The 20,130-nt window shown below is 43.6% G+C and overlaps 2 protein-coding genes across 5 annotated transcripts in view; both read left to right on the top strand.

Annotated features, from left to right (window-relative positions):
• Window positions 1-11,204, top strand: part of adka (adenosine kinase a) — a 96,457-nt gene extending 85,253 nt beyond the window's left edge. For 3 of the 4 annotated variants that reach the window (XM_076973805.1, XM_076973806.1, XM_076973808.1), the window contains 3 exons: window positions 8,060-8,146; window positions 9,446-9,566; window positions 9,688-11,204. In XM_076973805.1, coding sequence (XP_076829920.1) covers window positions 8,060-8,146; window positions 9,446-9,566; window positions 9,688-9,757 — 278 coding nt within the window. In that variant the 3' untranslated portion in view covers window positions 9,758-11,204. Of the gene's footprint in view, window positions 1-8,059; window positions 8,147-9,445; window positions 9,575-9,687 lie in introns of all 4 variants that reach the window. The other variant, XM_076973807.1, reaches the window with a different exon arrangement.
• Window positions 11,205-13,666: 2,462 nt separating this feature from the next.
• The window catches only part of kat6b (K(lysine) acetyltransferase 6B), a 28,562-nt gene continuing 22,098 nt past the window's right edge, over window positions 13,667-20,130 (top strand). The window contains exons 1-2 of the mRNA XM_076975577.1: window positions 13,667-13,811; window positions 16,927-17,796. Of these exons, the coding sequence (XP_076831692.1) occupies window positions 17,176-17,796 (621 nt within the window). The 5' untranslated portion in view covers window positions 13,667-13,811; window positions 16,927-17,175. The remainder of the gene's footprint in view (window positions 13,812-16,926; window positions 17,797-20,130) is intronic.

A 20,130-nucleotide genomic window follows, 5' to 3' on the forward strand; every position in this document is an offset into this window, starting at 1 on the left:
TGTGTTGGGGTAGTGTGGTGTGTTGGATGTAGTGTGGTGTGTTAGGTGGTGGTGTTGAGGTGGTGTGGTGTGTTGGGTGTAGTGTGGTGTGTTAGGCGGTGGTGTTGGGGTAGTGTGGTGTGTTGGGGTAGTGTGGTGTGTTGGATGTAGTGTGGTGTGTTAGGTGTGGTGTGGTGTGTTAGGTGTGGTGTGTTGGGGTAGTGTGGTGTGTTGGGGTAGTGTGGTGTGTTGGATGTAGTGTGGTGTGTTAGGTGGTGGTGTTGAGGTGGTGTGGTGTGTTGGGGTAGTGTGGTGTGTTGGGTGTAGTGTGGTGTGTTAGGCGGTGGTGTTGGGGTAGTGTGGTGTGTTGGGGTAGTGTGGTGTGTTGGATGTAGTGTGGTGTGTTAGGTGTGGTGTGTTGGGGTAGTGTGGTGTGTTGGGGTAGTGTGGTGTGTTGGATGTAGTGTGGTGTGTTAGGTGGTGGTGTTGAGGTGGTGTGGTGTGTTGGGGTAGTGTTGGTGCTGGAGTGTTTTCTGCTCCTCTCCTTCACCTGGCACACTGACTGCTCTTTCTCACACTCAACACCCAACCCTGATTTATTCAGCTTCCTTTTACTTTATCGTCTTGTCTTTAGATGAATTGAAGATCCAGTGTGACTGGGCACTATAAAGATGATCGTTCCCTGATCACGGTCTCTGATTATGTACGGTGTGTGTGAATTTCATACCTAGAAATGTGATAATGAATGTGTTCCTGAGGTAGAGCGGCGGCTCACATCACCTGTGGAATTAGCACCTTCAACGTCTGCTTTAAAATGCTCTTTGATCATCCCAAATCTTTTTATCTGTGTCATTTCAAAGTTTAAAGTGTACAAAAGCTGTCGATTGTGATTTAAGTTGTATATGAACTTGTATCATCTTCACTTAGTCGTTTAGTTAATGAGTATTGACTGACACAGAGAGCCCACCAGAGACTGGATAGAGCTGGAACAGTCTGGCCCTCACGCTCCTGCTGGGCCTCCTCTCTCTTCCACATCCAGCTCACAGGGTTAGAGGGCTGCCCAGGGCCTCCGCCTCTTGCCCCGCCCACAACAACTTGTTACCAGAGTAAAGCTGCAAAGCTGGCTGCATCGTTTCTGCCACACTGCCTTTATCACGACAACACTAATAGCATTACCCCCCCACACCCCCCTCCTTGGCCCGATAAGGGCACTCACGCAATTGCTACTCCTGTAAAGCCTCATCAGAGGAAGGTTCTACAAGACAATCCTCCACTTTCAACCACAGAGCTGCTCGTTCTGGAAAAAAGAGCCAGAACCGAAGAGTACACCGTGTAGAGGAGAAGCTGGGATGGCGGCCGGGTCCGGCCCCTCGCAGCCCGCAGCCTGGTCAGTCCGAGCAGAGGGCTAGTACCCCCCCCCCCCCCCCCCCCCAGTGAATCCTGTATGAAACGTGTGATGAATGTTACAAGGAGGAGAAGTACATGTATGGGAGTGTTGCTCATAAAAAAAATGGCAAACGTGATAAATGTCAGGCGAGGTGTGAGCCCAGAATAAGTGGGTTCAAATAGCGGCGGTGGCAGAGAGCGGAGAGGACATTGTTATTGCTCCCCGTAGCCCCCGCCAATAAACATCAATATAAAAGAGAATTAAAGATTTGCTCAGCCTCCCAGAGGCTGCGCTCTGATGCTGTCTGATCTCCACATTTCATTTGCAATTTGCTCCCTGCGCAGGGGATGTGATCATTCAGAGGCCGGCGAATGTCACGATGAAGTTGTTTTAATGATGATTAAGAAGGCTGGGATGATGAGCCCGGGGGCCGATGCTCCAGAGACGTTTCGATTGGTTATTGTTGAGTTCCTTTATGTTTCTCTCTCTCTCTCTCTGTCTCACGCCACACGGGGAACGCGAGGCGTCCTCACCCTTCTAGATTCATTTCCTTAATGAGAGCTGCCGGGGAAGAGCCATTAATAAAGCACCTCCGTGTCTCCACTGGACGGGCCCTGGCCCCGCTGACGCACCTATTGCAGTCTCCCGTTAAGGCCGCTGAGCCCGCCGGCTTTGATCCGACGACGGCTGAGTGCACGGGGTCGCACGGGGGCCGCGGCAGGGGATGAAGGGCTTGGCCATGTCACGCTGGAGGAGTGAGCCTGTGATTCACTACGGCAGTATCCCCCCCCCCCCCCCCCCCCCCCCCCCCCCCACTTTTATACTCAGCAAACAAGCATCGGCGACAGTACACGCATTGATCAGGAAGCGTGAAGCTAATGGGCGAGGGCTGTGGCCGGGCTGATAAGCGCTCGGCTGTACTCAGGGCCACGATCTGGCTCACGCCTCCGCGCCCGCGTGCACAACCTGCTCCCTGATTTGTCAAGATGATTAGTATTTCCTCTTAGCTATCTGCGACAGCGATTTGGGTCAGATAACCTTACCCCATTTTTATATCAAAATGAGTGAAATGAAGTGCATGAGGACCACAAGAGGAGCGTAAATCGTTTGCTATTTCATCCTCCATCGAATGCGACACGGTAGGGACGGCGGGTCTGGCTAGGAACGTACATCTTGGTTCGCTTCCTGTTTTAATCAAGATTCCTTATTGCATTTAGAGAGTTGCTTACCTTGAAACTGGACTTGTTTGTAGAGGAACCTGTCTAATGTTCAGCTGTATGCTGTGATTTACCTGCCCCTAATGAACTCCCCAGAGAGGCCGTATTGGTTTCACTCTGGTTTTCTCCATCTATAAGGCCTTAGCAAAGGTCATTATGCACTCATAAACACACATTCCCTCTGTGTGTGTGTGTGTGTGTGTGTGTGTGTGTGTGTGTGTGTGTGTGTGTGTGTGCGTGTGTTGGGGGAATGAAATTGGCTTGTTCAGTTTTCTCGTTCATTCTTTAACACACACACACACACACACACACACACACACACACACACACACACACACCTTTGTCATGTTATGTTAGAACTATTATTCTGTAATGTCAGTCTGGCCTTGTTTGTGTCTCATTAATGCAATGCTGCCTGCATTCAACTGAGCAAACGCAGAGTTGCTGTTTTTACTTAAGGCAGCCAATGAGTGGTAGCTTGTTTTCATATGCCCACACAGTGGGAGGAAGGTTAAGAAACAGATTTGATAAATTGCATGAATGGCTTGGTTTGATTAAATGTTTTTTATTGATAAGATGTTGACTCTGTTACCTAAACAACACATTTGATTTATTAAGTGCTCATTCATCATGACTGGAAGCAGATTCTTTCGAGTGGCTACACCCAGTCATAAAATTCCAGCACTCTACGGAACACGGATCGTTACGCCCGCGCGCGCACACACACACACACACACATACACACACACACACACACACACACACGTCCGCTCTCAGCTTCTCCTCGTGTTACCTGTCATGTGTGAAGGGACAGACAAAGAGCTCCTCACTTCCCTCTATCGATCGTGACATCATCACCTCTCGCCTGAAACTGATTAGCATGACTGCGAGGTGAGAGGATGCGATCGATGTCTCACTTTGAAAAGGGCAAGGCGGCCTCTCGGACCTCTCTCTGGCCTGCTGTCCCCAGATTGTTTGGGCCGGCTATTTCCCGCCTCTCTCTGCGTGCTGCCGCCAATCATTAGCTGCTAATCGCTCCGCTCGCCACTCCCTGGCCCCAGCCCCGGGCTCGGAGCGCCGGAACCAGGCCTGGACAGACGGGCCTCCCCGGGCCTCCTCGGGCCCGTGTTTACTGAGAGGACGGCTACCGTTGTTTACTCCGCTGAGCGCTTGTTTGGCCGAGAAGCAGGTGAGGTGAGGATTTCAGAGGCGTAATCTCACAGCACGGCTCTGGGCCTCGCTCAGATATGCTGTTCATTGGTGGTGAGTCATGCCTGGTCGTTCAGTGGATGGCTCGTCATTCAGCGGCCAAAGCCTTTATTGGACGCATTAAACATCTCGGCTGGGCTGTCAGGAGCCCTGTGCAGTAGATGCTTCCGATTCAAAGCCCTTAACCGTTTCAGAATCACGCAGCCTTGTGTAATTTGTCAGATACATTGTTAAGATATAGAAGAATAATTATCCCATGACCTTGGGCGTTGGTGGATTGGCTTTGCTACATTGTAAGTCTTATCACATCATGCTGCATATAACCACTGATGATAAGGCTCTTTATTGCATTTAATTGGCGTAGTTCAACAATGCTGTAAACGTTATGTTTGCAATTTCTGCTATTCAGGTTCTTTAAATAGCCATGAACAGAGGCAGCCATGCATGCATTGTCACTGCTGTCTGTTTTATTTTAAGGCGGTCCAGCAGATTTATAGAGCAGGTTCCTGGAGCAATTATGGAAGAAGGGTTCTGGGTTCATCCTGTCCCAGAAAAGCCCACACCAAACACAGACACAGCCCTGAAGCTAATATCACACCCCTTCCCCATGTGTGCCGCTGTCACAGAGCAACAGCGAGCAGCAGCAGAACTTCTCCCGCCCCCTGCACCCTCCCTCCCTCCCTCCCTCCTTTCCTCCCTCCCTCCCTCCCTCCGCTGCTCTTTTTCCAGTCCATGATTAGTCACCAGGAATTAAAACATTTTTTTTTTTGTTGAAAGAAATTCTTTCAGACTTCACTTTCTGCGTCGGCTTGCGAAAGCCAGAAGTGCCAGAGCAGCGAAAGCTGAAGACCTCCCTGTGAACTGCCACAAGACGATGTTTACAGGCCACACCGTAGTCCAGGAACAACAAAGACAGGTTTTGGCAGCAAAGTTTTAATTGCCGTGCCTATTAAAGAGCCCTGCCAATGGACTCTTTTGTGTGACGCATTAACATGAAATTGGTCCTGGACCGGTCTCAGGCTAACCAAAGCAGCACGCTCATGGCCAAGTTCAAGAATCTGTTTTGAATAAAGATGCAATGTGTACCCTCCAGCTTGATGAAATGGAGGGGACGTCCATCATTCGTGGTTTCAGAAAAATCAAAGCAGTGTGTGGCAGTGGGGTGTTTATAGTGCAGGTTTTTTTTCTCTCGTTTCTGTTCGTATTTGGCTTAGGTTGACTTTATCTTTCTCATGCTTGAATAAACTGTCTGCCTTCACTTTAGGCCGCAGATTCTGCACAACCTCGGTTCAGGAGGGATTCGTCTTTACAATATAACCATTTCCCCGCGTTGAACTCTTTTCACCTTTATATTCCTCATTTTATTTTTTTATGTTTATCAAAAAACGAGCGTGTGGATAAATCTTTTTTTGCTTAGATCCCAAAAACAAGACGAGGTATTAAGTAAACTATACGATTTACGTATAGTGCATATTGACAGTTGGCATCGTGAAGAACTGCTTTGAAAACATTCTCTTGGACCAATTAGTGGCCTGGATTTGGAGATTTAGCTTTTTTCCCCTCTTTCCTTCAAAGCATCTGCTTCTTGCTTCTATCCCATGCAACTCTTGTCATTGTCCCCATTGAGAGCGCAGAAAAGCTCCTGGACACCCTTTGGCTCCCAAGTGGTTGGCCGCAGCGGAGAGAGCACAGAATTCCCTTCAGCTCAGCCCCTCTCGTTTCTCACGTCCTCCCAACATTATCATATCAATTGATGCAGCTTGTAGGAGACAAAGTGAGGTTATGGGAACCACCTAGAGCACCATGCGCCATTAAACATCAATGCTGGGGGAAGCGCACATGTGCAAGTTGAGCCTTGTTTACCAAGATGGAAGAGGGGCAGAGCATGTAGCTCATTCTCGCCAAAGCTTACCGGCTTCACTCTGTACCCATCAAATTAACTTCAGATGGCACTTTTAGTGTGGTCCTATTCTCTCCGTTTTGATTTCTTGAGGTGTCTTTGCGTTTGGCAACTGCCTGTGTCAAATCAGCATGGCGTTAAGAGAGTCACAATGGCACTGTTGTGTTGTGTAAGTGATGGGATTCTAATGCGTTTTTGATGGGTGTGCAGATGTGTTGTAATGTTTGTGTTTTTAGTGCACTCGTGTTCCCGGTGACTCACCTCCACAAGGCTGTGGAGATTGTCCAGGCAAGTCTCCGCTGTGTGTGATCTGTCATCAGCGAGGGCAGAGGGTAGAGTGGCCAGACTTTCGGTTTGCTGGCAACTTTCTTTCACCTTCATTTTTCACCATTTTGAAGAAGCAGCGTCATCGGATTGCGCCCAGCCACTCGTATCTAGAAGGAGATTCCTGGCGTCCTGCATCAGTCTGGTGATCAGTAATCTTTTGAATGTTGTGAGACTAAGGGTGGCTTTTTTTTTTCCTTTCATTTTCAGGCTACTTTGTTTTTGAGTCAAAGGAGGAAGTAGAATGAGGTCAGCCCAAGTACAGAGGAAAGAACCACGCACAGTTTCATTTAGCATGCTCTCACTGTCTGGTCATTTATTATTTGCTCAAAGCATACAGCATATTCCTGCAGGGTTGGGCTCTCTCTCTCTCTCTCTCTCTCTCTCTCGCTCTCTCTCTCTCTCTCTCTCTCTCTGTTTTGATGAGGAGGGCATACCTATTTTATCTACACAGCAATTATTTTAATCTTTAATTGCAGACAGATCATGAGTTACTTCTAACTTAATTCACATGTAAGATCCTCTAGTTAATCATTTTGAGAGGAAGGCGGGAGAGCACGCTTCATCGCCTGCATTAATTAGCCAAAGTCGTCATTTTGCTGCTAATTAGCTGATTCTAAAAGGATCTGCTTTTTTGTGTGTAATTAATTATCAAAGACACAATCGTCTGCCTCAGTCAGGGAGCAGTGTCTCTCTCACGCGGAGAAGACATGTCTCAAGTGCTTATTGTTGCATCCATTTTTAAAGGCGTTTGCTCCCTTTGTTTGTTTAGAAGGTTTCCTCTAGAGCTCTGAACATAAAGTAATGGTCTTTGACTTGTGCTATTAACAATTAGAAGGTGGATCCTTATCGGGGTTCTGTGGGAAGTATACAGTGTTTATTGGCAGCTTAGTCAACGCGGTTTCGTCTAAGGTTGGCTTGCATGAGTCTGTGTGTGTGTGCTTTAATGAATTTCTGTTTTTATTTGCTTTATTTAGCTCAGCTCACAATTTTGTGGCGTCGCTGACAATGGTACAGAGTGCGGAGTTCTGTAAACAGCTGAATATCCAAATGTAAATCAGTCATGTTGCTGGCAATGGGTGCCAGCCTTGCATTAAATGGGGGGGGGGGGGGGGGGGGGGGTGTTTCGGTGTGTTCTCAAAATGCCGGACAGGATCAAAGCCTAGGCCCACTGAAGTGGTGTTCTTACTGCAAAGCCCCAAAGGTTAAGGCAGTATCCCCTGGCTCAGAGTGAGCCTCATTGCACCCTAATGGCAGATAATGCCATAAATAAAACAGGAGTGTTCAGCATGATAGATGTGCAGGTAGCTCCACTGAGGGAGAACGGTAGAGGAGATCTCTGTGCAAAGGAGGTAGTGAAAGGCAACAGACACACTACATGCTTTTACTCATTCTCAGGGCACCTGAAAGATCATTAATGTGAAGCCATAAGATAGATTCTACCAAATGTTATTTTAGAGAGAGGGTCCACGCTACCTTAAATGCTTTCTCTCTTAAACACTGCTAATGAAACAAGAGCCTCTTGTTGAGCACAGAGAGCGTGGAGTGACTCCGGCATGTGCAGATGGACTGTTCCTCGGTTCCTCACTGTCTCTGTTATTCAGCACTGTCCCTGCTGATTTCTCATTAGCTCAGGAGCTCCAGCTTGTCTCTACCTCTGCTGTGCCACTCATTATTAGCGTCATGCTCGCTGTACTTGTTTGTGCAATATAACTTTCAGCACCATCGCAACCAGCTGACACGGTGTGCGACCTGTCATGGTAATGCTTGCTGTTTTATTTGCATTTTCTGTTCATGTAATCATGAGACTGCTTTAAAATAATGGAACAAAAGTAAGGTTTTTGAAATGCGTTAGAAAGACTCGGTGGTGCAGTTTATCAGCGACATAACCATTTTTGACAGTGGATTTATTTCATGGGAAAGAGTGAGGCCTCTCTGCTGCAAAATGCAAACATGGTTGTGAAAACCCCCCAGCCCATAAATGTGATTCACTGTTCTTCTCAGAGCACAAGCAGTAACTAACCTCAAGCTGTTCGTTCTCAGGTGACAAGGTGGAGACATTTCCTGTTTTACAGATTGAAGAGAGCAAAATCGTGGACACCAATGGTGCTGGAGATGCATTTGTAGGAGGTACAGTACCACCACCCGCCAACCCCCAACACATTACAACTTACTGGGTACGGAGATGCATTACCACTGGAAACAATATTGTTCGTACCAGACTTATAATTTTAGCTGAGTGCATTAATCTTTAGAGCATATTAGCTTTGGTTTAACTGTTTATAGCCATTAATAGAACGTCTCATTCCAGTGTAAATGCTTCATGTATGTGGAATAGTGTAACTAACTTATTTGAAGGATAAAAAGGATCTTCTTTCAGGCAGGACTAATGGGTTCTTCCAAACTTTCTAACTTTGATTCTGCGTGTTTTCATCAGGCTTTGAAATAGCCTGTGTGTGTGTGTGTGTGTGTGTGTGTGTGTGTGTGTGTGTGTGTGTGTGTGTGTGTGTGTGTGTGTGTGTGTGTGTGTGTGTGTGTGTGTGTGTGTGTGTGTGTGTGTGTGTGTGTGTGTGTGTGTGTGTGTGTGTGTTTTGACCAAGCTAAACTATGAAGTCATCTATCACATTAATTTGCTCCTCATGAGAAAACAGTTGGAATACTGTGTGTCCAGTGGCTTTAGGTTCCTTGTAGTTAGTCTTTTTACAATCCCTTCATCAGTGGGCCTTGTACCTTCTTCTCTGACTTTCAAAGGCCAGGAGTCTTAATTTGCTACTGTGTCTTCCTGTAGCTCGTCTAGGACAATCCTAAGACTAATAGAGCTGTGAGCATGTTTGCTCAAATGTAGTATCGATTTTTTTTCCCCTTTAAACTCCTTTATCCATTGCAATGAGAGGTTGGAGGCCATCACTCCACAGTGTTGGAAAATGAATTTGCCAGCTGTTTTTCAATGGACTTGAGTGGTGCTGAAGAGCGCGGAGATCTGGGTGGGAGGGCTCAGAGCCCGGGGGCTGCCGGAGGAGTCGTGTATGGCACATCACGGAGGGACTCGGGTGCCCTCACTGCACCTTTCTTCCCAATCCCAAGCCTGATTTATTTCACTGAAGAGAAATCAAACTTACTAAGATGTGACTGTAGTGTGTCTGTGTGTTTAATTGCAGTTGTAAACATTTCTGTATAAATTTGCACAAGGCTGCCTGTTTGCAATCAGGCATGTTTGAACATATGTTTGTGTGTGTGTGTGTGTGTGTATGGGTGCGTGTGAATGTATATGTGTGCGTGTGTGCGTGCGTGCATGTGCGCTAGTGCACGTGTGCATGCATATTCTTTAATTAGGATTATAGTTGTCCACCCACTTAAAGTAAAGTGACAGTTAAGTCCCTCCTCAGAAAGCTGTGTTGTTGTTAAGGGTCTCTCTCTTTCTCTCTGCAGGTTTCCTGTCTGAGCTTGTGCAGGATAGCCCTCTGGAAGAGTGTATCCGGGCTGGACACTATGCTGCTAATGTCATCATTAGACATGTGGGCTGTACAATTGCAGAGAAGCCTGATTTCCAGTGAGAAAGCAAGTAGATTTGACTGACTAGTCATATAGGACTGAGATCTTCTTTTTCCTTTTAAACTTAACTTTTAACCTCCTTTGTTCCTCTCACTCTTCTTCTCCCTTCATGCATTTAGACTTCTGTGCCTCTCCTTCAAGATCAGCCAGGCCCACATCATGATGGAACCATGCAAACATTTCACTTAATAACAAACATATGTTTACAAAAAAGAAGCCTAGCTATAAATAGTTATTTGTTTTTACTAAAATCTGTTTTATAGTTTAAGTCCCCTATACTGAAACCATGCGCAGAAGTCAGGTGTATATTAAAATAATTTTCATTAAGTGTATAATTTACTTGAGAGTCTCGATTTGAACACCTGCCAGACCAGCAGGAACGGTATGCTTCGTTTTGAACGGTTAGAGGGCACTGAAGTTCACAAATGTTTTTAAAGGCCAGTCTTGTTCTAGAAAAGCTAAAGTGATTTGTAAGGTGGTCAATTTTAACTATGTAGTAATAGAGAAAACTATGCATGCGTGTGTGTGATGTGGAGTGTGAGTTGTTATGTATTTTGCAGCCTTTGAATACACTGGCTCTGGAAAACTGACAAAATTAAAGTCCTCATCACCTCCGCTTTCACCTTGTTGTCTCCGTATACTTCATTGTATGGATTAATACACATTATAATATGCACAACATACATTTCCCATTCATGAACGTTTTTATAGATCTAAGCAGAAATTATCATATTTCAACATTGTTATTGTGAGGTTAAACCATAATAACCCAGACCGTCTTTTATGTCATCAAGTCTGATCACCACTGGACTTCACACTTTCCACTAGTGTAATGGACCTGCTGTATTATGATTATGCTGCACTTGGACCTTATCCTCTCTCCCTATTGCTCGTCCCCCTGATCACAGTGGCAGACCTGCGAGAGGTTGCCTCTGTTATGGGATCAGTAGCAGCTATTCACAGCCATCATTAGAGAGCACTGAAAATACAGCTGTCCCTCTGTCCCCTTCTGGATGTGGATGGTGACTCATTTCAAGTCCCAAGTCCAGAAAGCGGAGGTACAGAACACGGTCTCCATGTTGAACAGACTGGTCTCAGTGCTCACATATTTAGCCAAATCCTGAGAGCCCATATACATGCCTGACTTAAAGCAATAGCCTTTAGAGCTCATTCACACATCTGCACGCAGTCCCTCCACCCACTCTCGTCCGCTGTATTTCAGAGGCTTTCCTCTCATATGCCTGTTTTAAAATAAAGCTCTCAGGACCCACAATGTCTTATGTGAATATATAATGTTATATGTTCTCAGGACCCAAAAAAGTAGTCTGTCAACTTTATAGAATTTTAGGATGTTATCAAAGTACTTTGGAGGTTGACAACTTTTCTCAAGAACTTTCCATGTTAAGAATTTATGTAAAATGAATATGAATTCTTGACAGATTATGCATATGATGGTGTACGTTCTGTTAAAAACTATATTTTTGTAAAACATGTAGTGTGTAATGTCAATTAGTAGCAGTACTGTTAATGTCTAATTTCTAGGTAGTGTTATTGCCTGTACTTGTTTGGAATGGTCAACTTGAACTGGCATCACCATTGTGGAGGGGCAATGTTTCTAAATAAATCTTAATTGTTATCTGTTGTCTACTGGTAATGCAATTAATCTTCTAAAAAAAAACTAGTGTGTGAGAGAGAGAGAGCATTTCTCGGATTGCTTTAATTTTTTTTAACTGTATAAGTCACAAAAACACATTAAATCTAAAGTGCTGTCAGCATCTCATTCACTACAGTAAAGATTCACTTTTGAATATACTGGTATGACTAACGATGAGTGGGAACTAATGGCTAGCAGTTAGCCTGATGTCATTTGCATAAGGCCAGCTGCTTCAGACTGGCATTCATTTTTTATTACCAAGGTCAGCATTCTTTGGTCATTTGGTTCTACTCAGTATGGAATCACTAAGAAGGATCACGGCGGCTATAATTTTAAGGTTGTGTATTTTAACAGTAGAAAAACACTTTAAATACACTAATCAAACGATGCTAATGGCACGTTTTAATAACTCTTAAGTAATAATAAAAAACTAACATTATTATAACAATATTATTACATTGTTGTTTGCTAGCCATCATGTACTGCCACAAGCTTAACTTGAATATGTGTATAATAATTCAGTTTAAAGACTGAAGTGTAGTGTGAGGTCACTTTGATTTTTTGCTACAGAATATGTCTCATGTCGTGCTAATTCTAGTTTGAAGCATAGCAAAAAAGTGCCATGGTAGTAGTCTATTATTGACCACACTCAAGCTGCCACTGCACTGAGGAAATGGCTGGAATCAAGAACTAAAGTTTAATTTGAGCAATCAGCTGTTAGTCACAATTATGTCAAATCAAAATTCTGAAACAATCAAAATCTGTTGAAATGGTTTTCAAAACAATGTGGTGTTAGTCTATGTAGCGTGCACTAATCTGTGGGCAAAGAATTTTTGATGAACGTTGAGTTAAATATCTTTAGTTCATAGTTCACAATCTCAACAGTAATCTTTGCAATGGTTTTCTTTGACAGTGCTCCAACTGCATTATCTTTTTACTCACCTAAAATGTTATCTTAAACGAACGTGGGCTCTTTAAATGAGCGCCATTAAAAGTTGACATCTTAAAAAACAAACGTTATTTATTTATTACTTAAGCTATCACATGAAAGTATTTTCTCCCACCCATGCCATGTAATCTGAAACAATGTACATTGTTTTCCAATGAGCGATGTGATGTCACATGGCGGTTACAGCTCGTCCTCCTCTGTGGCTGATGGAGTGCTGAAAGGGGAGGTACTACTTTGTCACAGACTCCCATGTAGATTAACCTTTCAATTAGTTGTTATCAGGTTCCCTCTGCCTCCGCGCGAGTTACCGCGTGCCATTATTTGCTGGATCAAACGGGACCCGCTGGATTTTAATTGACCTCTTTACGCGGCGTCGGTGTTTCAAATAAATGCGTAACTGCGTACAGTAGGAGCGGAGAGAGCCGCGCGAGGAACTTAAGGTAATGGAAACGTACGTCTGGCAGCACTGGCGGACATTACCGCTATCTAAACGACCCCCCGAGTTGTGTTTAGAGTTGGTCATTAGTCGTAAATGTTTTAATCGTTCAAGTTGCCGTGAGTGATGTAACTTGACGTGAGTCGAGAATGTAATGTGGCGATCAAGTGTAACGGGTTTGGACTCGGTCACAGGTTAACGCTTTACATGCATTAATGGAATTTTCCAGACAGGCTGCGATGTATTTTCAATAGCTTGATTTGGTCTCTGAAGACATTAGCCTGAGCCCCGTGTAGGTCTGCTTTAAAACGGGCTTGTCTGAATGCTGTGTGCAGACATCACAGTGCGTTTTAAGCGGTTGATTTAGTGAGCGAAAAAATGCTAGAGACCATGTTATCTTGGCTCAGACCAACAATGTTGTTGAGGATTTTATTTGATGGATAATTTAAAAAAATGTAATTTGTAGCCTTATCTTGTGAGTACACAGCCCACATTCTAAATAATATTTTGGCAGAAACCACAGACAAACTCATTTTTCAAAGTGTTTGGATCATATTTAAATCTCACGAGTAATGCCAAACGATTCGAATACACTTTTGTTAATTAATTACAATTACATTATGCTTTTCTAAAATGCGTCTTGGTGGATGTGCGCTAATATCTGTGTAGTGTAGCCTAATTCTGATGAGGAGGGGCCTCAGTAAAGGTAGACCGTGTTTGTTGTATATTAACCTTAAGTATCAATTTAGCAGTAGAATTCAACAAATAATGCCATTATGGCAGACGCTTTCCACTTATACACATGATTCCTTCTACATGCATGGCAAGAATTGCAGGTATGCAGTTTGATGTGTCGCGCAGATAGGAAACCCTCGTTACCTTAAAAGGCGGGTCAAGTGATTATTAGCAGATTATGAAGCCAATCGACTTCTCCAGAGGCCGGCCGCTTTCTTTATGATTGACACGTTCGTTATCAAACCAGGGATCGGCATTTGCCCTCTCTAACCAATATTAAAGTTTCTTGGGAGGGCCCCGTCGTCGTGAAGGTAAGGTTTAATGAGACTCCATTGGGTTGTAATCAGTGTCATGTCGGATTCATGTAAACTACAACATTGTAACAAAATGGCGTCTGTTTAGTAACGCGACCGGGCAAGCATCGCAGTCACCTGTCCTCCCGAGGCGCGCTTAGGGGTTGAGGAGCAAGGTTTGTATTTTTGTTTTACTCTTCGCAGTCGGAGTTATCTTAATTTGAGAGAGATATATATATTTTTTTACTTCTCATCATAAATTATCGATAGTCATCTGTCGGAAGTAGTCATAAACCATGGACTAATTTAAGCTAGCGGCTGTAGCTCGTCTCGCCAGTGCGCTAGCGACACGAATGCTAGGTGGCTAAGCTAAACGCGGTGAACTTAACAACTCGTCGTGTTTGAGTTGGGCGAGCTAGCCGCTCACCAGCCCACCCGTCTGCGGGGTGTTTCGCTAAGCCAGCTGGCTAGCAATGACCAAGTTAGACCCGCTTAGCTAGCATATTAGCTATTAGCATGTTCGCTAGCGTTGTTTAACGTTTTCTTAAGACAGTTAGCCGGCAAGCTGAGCCTTTTAAGCCGTGATATTTTGGGGGTTTTTCTTTGCTCGCTGTCGACGTTTGGAGTGGTGTTTATTTGCGACATAGCCGGGCTACCCAACTAGCTCGCTCGTTCGTCACACGCAAAGTGTTAACAACCCAAGATTAAGATGGCTAGCTAGCTGTATCTCCACTGATGGGGACCGTGGACGCGTTAGCTCGGTAGTTAGCGGGCTAGATTTATAACTTTGCCGTTCTGCCCCTTGGCCAGCCGTCACCGAAGCGGCGGTTTGTTGTCCTGTTACTGCGACGAGCCGAGCCGAGTAACGACGTTGTCACCCAGCTTCAAGTTAGCTAGCTAGCTACATCATTTTATATTGCACGCATCTTGCGGTTTCTAGAAGTGTGAACGAACGCCGTTTATCCTGTAGTCGGATATTGTTTCAGGTCTTTCAACACGAAGGACGATCATCTGCGGAATGTGTATTGCTTAAATACTTTTCAGGACGCAGTCCTAACTTCACACTACACCAAGCACTTTGCTCGCCACCTGGCGCACGAACGCTGCTCGGGGTCTTGTGCCATCTTGCATGGTGGCGTTGGTGTACTAAAAGGACTGCTTCTAGTTTAGGTACATGTCTGCGGTGTGATGAGATTTCCCCTCTGTTTTTAGGTAATTTGATTATAGGCCGTATACGCGATTATCGCTTCCCGCCGTTGCACATAACCAAGCTGTCAGTGGTGAGCAGAGGAATTCTGGGCAAATTGTACAATGCGTGTCACCTGCTGGCTGGTTGCTGCACTGTTTTTTCTTGGTGTTATTTTGCTTCTTACGGAGTTAACCCTTTAAATACATAAATAAACGTCATTTTTGCTTATTTGTATTATGTCTTTTTTTAAATAAATATATTCAACAAAGCCAAATGGCTTAACTAAACCAAAGAATTGCTGCAGTCAGTACATTATAGTTCTAATTTACACGTCAAGATGTAACTGTAAGTGTAGTGAGTTGATCTTTAACCCTGTTGCACTGGTCCATCTGGTTTAGGGCGTTAGTCAGACTCCAATGTAACCTGTAACTCTGAAACTGCTTTTGAGAAATGTATGCAGAAAGTGCGTTGTCTTTTTTACTAAATCAGGCCGCGCTGTTGCCTTAACCATGGGCTGTGATTTATGGTGTCTAGCCCATATAAACAACAGACAAAGTGGCCTTTTTAACATATGCATGTAAACCAAGGAATGGTAAGGCAGTTTGCTGGGTCAGGGCGTACATGAACAAGAAGTGGAATCCATAGCCTGTAAAAGTCACCTGGCAATTTATAGGCCAACACTTAGTAAGATTTCTGCAGTTCTTCAAAGTAAGTGACGATAACACTAACATGATTGGGTTAACTGGAACAACTTGGCTTGAAAGTAGAGGTAAGCTTTTAAGCACCAATTTTTACAGAAAATAACTCGTGCAGCAGATGCACTGTTTAGCAGTAGATTGGTCAAGACAGCATTTAGGCCATGGAAAATAAATTGACTAGCTTCAGTGAACATTTTGAAGCAAAGCCTGAGTTTAAAGTTCTTTTTCTAAGCATGTTTTAGATGAATTATTGGAAGTGTAAGGGCTGTTGAGCTTGCCTATGATACAGCTTAATCACTGGGGCTAAAAGGTAAGAAATGAAACGGGGCTGAACTTGAAACAGTGACTACTAGCCAGGATCAATTATGTAGTCTGTGCATTTTATGCATAATGACCAGATAATTGTCTATTTATAGTCTATATATACTGGATTACTGTTGGAGTCTGAAAGTGTCTGACTTATTGATTTTGTAGTGTTTACTTGGGAATGCCCCCTACTGCAGTGTGGATCCATAGTATTAACAAGGCAGTGCTCACTCCCAGAGTAGCCCACACCTTAGATTGTACCCAACATGTTAAGGGTTAGGAATACTCTTCGACTACAAGGCATTGTTACCAAATTACAGGACCCTACTTAAATTGTCACAGAATATCACACACCTGATGTAAAGAGCTGCAAAACTAAACTGTGTAGCAGCAAACGTCTTGCACTTTACCAATGGTTAAAATCTGTTTAGGTTAAAACATCTTGCTGTATTTCATCCTGTGGCCTTCTTCAGTCTGGTAGTTAGCTTTATTAAATCAATATTTTGCTTCAATAATGAAAAATGACTACCATTTTAGTGGTGAATCTCACAGCTTTCACAGGAAAGTGAGTTTCACTCCCTGTTTGTGATGGCAAGTTGAGAACTGTGCTGGGATAGCAAGCTTAACCAGCTACTCGTACATTAAGAGCAGCAGTTCATCTCGTTCTGCTAGAGGCGAATAACAGGTTTGTTCAACTACAGATATGTTTGGGAGAAAACCCAGGGAAAAGAAGGAAAATTGCATAGGTCATGGTGGCAATTGGGAATAGCTGGAAGGTGATGGAAACAGGCAAAGATTTGTTCGTGCACAGCTGTTCACCTCAGCCGTTAATAAGAGTGTTTGTCTGCTCTCCTGCATCTCAGCTTGAACATTAATCTTTTATAGCTTGAATTTACTCATGCCAAAAAATAGAAATGTAAAAAATATGAACAAAGCTAAACCTATTTTAGCAGTGTTTTGTACAGAAAGCATATCAAAATGGTTTGCTAACTAGTCTTGAGGAAGCATTTAATTCCTTGAGATGATCCAGTTTCTCTCATTCTAATGTGCATAAACCCTTGCTTGCAAAGTAACTTTGCCCCTTCTCCTTTCTTTCAGGTTTCACTCACGTGTGAAATTTGCAAGGATTTTTAAGGAAGTTTGTCTGGATTAATTAAGGGATTTTTTTTGACTGTCTACTGAAGAAAGTTTGTGGAAATGAAGAGACTCTGATACTTAAGGAGTTCTGCAATTTGGTATAATATGTTGTGCTAATGGCAGACGTTTGTTTGTGGATGCATACAGTTTGCTCATAATAAGAGGGAATGTATTCATGGATTACGCCTTAATGAAACAAATTATTTCACCATGGTGAAACTGGCCAATCCCCTGTACACAGAGTGGATTCTTGAGGCTATTCAGAAGATCAAAAGGCAGAAGCAGAGGCCTTCAGAGGAGCGAATTTGTCATGCTGTATCAACATCGCATGGACTAGACAAGGCCATTGTGCTCCAGCAACTGGAGCTGGCTGTGAAGGATGGATCCATCCTTAAGGTTACCAGCAAAGGTTGCGCTTCATATAAAGACCCGGATAACCCAGGAAGGATTGCCGCAATCAAGTCTGGAGGCTCGACTTCCTCTGAGGTTGGATCAGTGCTACCTGCAGGAGATCTGCGACATGTGGATTGGAATAAGGTCCTCAGGAGGGCTATCGAGGGTCTGGGCGTGCCTGCTGGCTCTTCTCTTAGGAACATAGAGCGCTTCCTGAGGAGCCAGGATGACCTGGTGAATGTTGTGGCTAACCCCAGGTTCCAGCAGAGGCTAAGGCTGGCCGCTAAGCGGGCAGTCAATAATGGGAGACTGCTGAAGGATGGGCCACTGTACCGCATGAAAAATGGCGGCACGGGAGGAAAGATGGGTTTTAGGAGCTGCGTGGCCTCGTCGCTGGACCTTCCTCCTGTAACGCTCCTCCCACACGAGAGAGATCAGGTATGCATAGTGGTGACATTCTCCTTGTTTCACTCAAGAAAACGGCCTTTTTTCTGTATTGAAACATGTTATAGTTAGAAGCTGGTAGTGTATTGAGCATCAAGAAATGAACATACTTGATGCTTAACTTTTCCTTAGCGCATTCTATGCTTTACGAAGATTGATGGATGGAACATATGTTGTAAATGATGGTACCTACTGTTGCACAATGTCAAATGGTACATTATTTAATTGAAATGTTGGTATGGTTTCAGTTTCTAATCAGATGTACTTTTACTGCATGTACAGCAAGAACGCAGTAATTCAAAGTTTCCTTATTCTCAAAATGTGATACTTGGGGCACATGTCCTGTGTGTGACAAACATGCACATTATGGGTACGGTTATATCTCCGTCCAAAATATTGCATTTAGCTGTCTGCTGACAAGCATACCATGAAGTCAAGGTGTAATTGAGCCCATGGAAGCATATTATTTAGACTTCAGGATATTTGAGTTTTATTGAGCAGTTGAAGATTGATCTCACACTCATTACTGTTATCATTGAGATTTAAATGTGCTTCATTATTTAAAGGTTTCTCAATGTGGGCAACGCCTGTGACTTTTGATAGTGTACTGTGCCAGCCTACAGTGTTCATTTGACATTGTATAATATTTTTAAGTGATTATTACAGGAATAAGTATATGTTATGGCTTAAAATTATGAATCTCAAGCATTTCAGCTTGTCCCAGTCTTACTGGTCACTAGGGCTTTGTTAGTCTGGCCCTAGCTCTGGTTGCTTTTTTTTTATTTTTTTTTGCCATGGATTACTAACAATGGGAGACCATTTGGTAATCAAATCTTGGAGCACATTCCCTTGTCTGCTCCTTGTTGTTGTTCATTGAAAGCTTTTGGTTTCCAGGCGCGGGGCTTGACTGTTGCTAAGCGATGCGTTTTTCATTGACACTAGGACATGATAGCATGGTGCCAGTCCTCTTCTTTTTTTTTTTTTTTTCCCCCCCACAATCAGAAAGAAGGTCTGCCATCTCGCAGATGGTTTAGGCAGCCTGCAGTGGTGGGCCGGCCGCTGATTAGCTCAATGCGTTAAAAGGGACCTTTTGTTGTTAATTGTGTGCTTGGGGACTGGTCAGTCTGCAGCTGCTCCAGGCCTCTTTATCATATGCTGCTAGGGGTTAAAATATGAGAAAGGAGAGGGCCAAGCCTGGCCCCTTTTGTCCTGTTTGCTAGCAGGATCAGATTTTGTGGTGGTGAAGGTGTATTGGATCTCCTTGTTGGCTTCCTTTTAGACATTCTTGAAACTCTTACTTGGCTTGAAACACAATAATTGAATGAAAGTCTGTTAAAGTAGAGCTGATTACATCAGTTCAGGAGAAGTGTTTTTGTAGTATTGAGTGCTAGGTCACTGTTTGCAGCTGTGGTTAATATAATTGCTCTAGTTGTTAGACAATGCATTATATGCTTAGGCCTTTTTATTTCCCCTACAAGTAATCAAATGTCTGGCAAACATGAATCAGACTAAAGGTCTGGACCCGAATCATGCTGAAATAGTTGGATTTCTGATACTGGCTAAGGAAATTAAATAGCTGATTTGTTAAGCTATATAACGTTTTTGTTACTTTCTGCCATCAGGCCTTCTGACTGTAAAAATCTAATGGGTGTTTTAATCGCCTCTTAAAAAAGAGAGGCAAGAAATGTGTGGTTCTGTCAAACTATCAGAGTATGACGCACAGAAATGTGATGAAATGGACAAGGAATATGTGCTTTTACAAAGTTTCTTACCAGTACCTGGTGTTTATCTGGTCATGTAGATTCATATTACCAGGTTACAGAATGCACTGTAGAAAGGCAAACTTAAAACTTTATTTTTTTTTGTATTGCTCCCAAGACCATATGAATGAATGAGCGGTTTATTAATATATTGCTTACATTGGAACACAATAGCCTTGGGCCAATAATTGATGTTACTGAATGTTTTGATGAATTAGAGATAAGCAAATTCTCATTTTGCTGCTTTGTTGCATATTGCCAAGTTTTATGGTTTTATCTTTTTATTTAACAGTGTTCCCTTTGTACATGCAGCCTAATCTTATAGTTGGGTAAGCATGTATACATTACAAAAGATTGCATTATGTCCACACATGAGAATCTAATCAATTACATATCCATAATTTATTTTTTGAACACCATTTAACACATTAAGTGTAACCTACTGTCCATGTATGTCCAGAAATGTGCCATTGGCACTATTTTGGTTTTGAACCATACCAATATGGAGACTGTTTAATATTTACAGAAAATCCTACCCCAACAGTACTCTACCCCATGTCCAGCGAAT

Source organism: Brachyhypopomus gauderio, chromosome 15 (assembly GCF_052324685.1).
Source record: "Brachyhypopomus gauderio isolate BG-103 chromosome 15, BGAUD_0.2, whole genome shotgun sequence".
Taxonomy (NCBI): domain Eukaryota; kingdom Metazoa; phylum Chordata; class Actinopteri; order Gymnotiformes; family Hypopomidae; genus Brachyhypopomus; species Brachyhypopomus gauderio.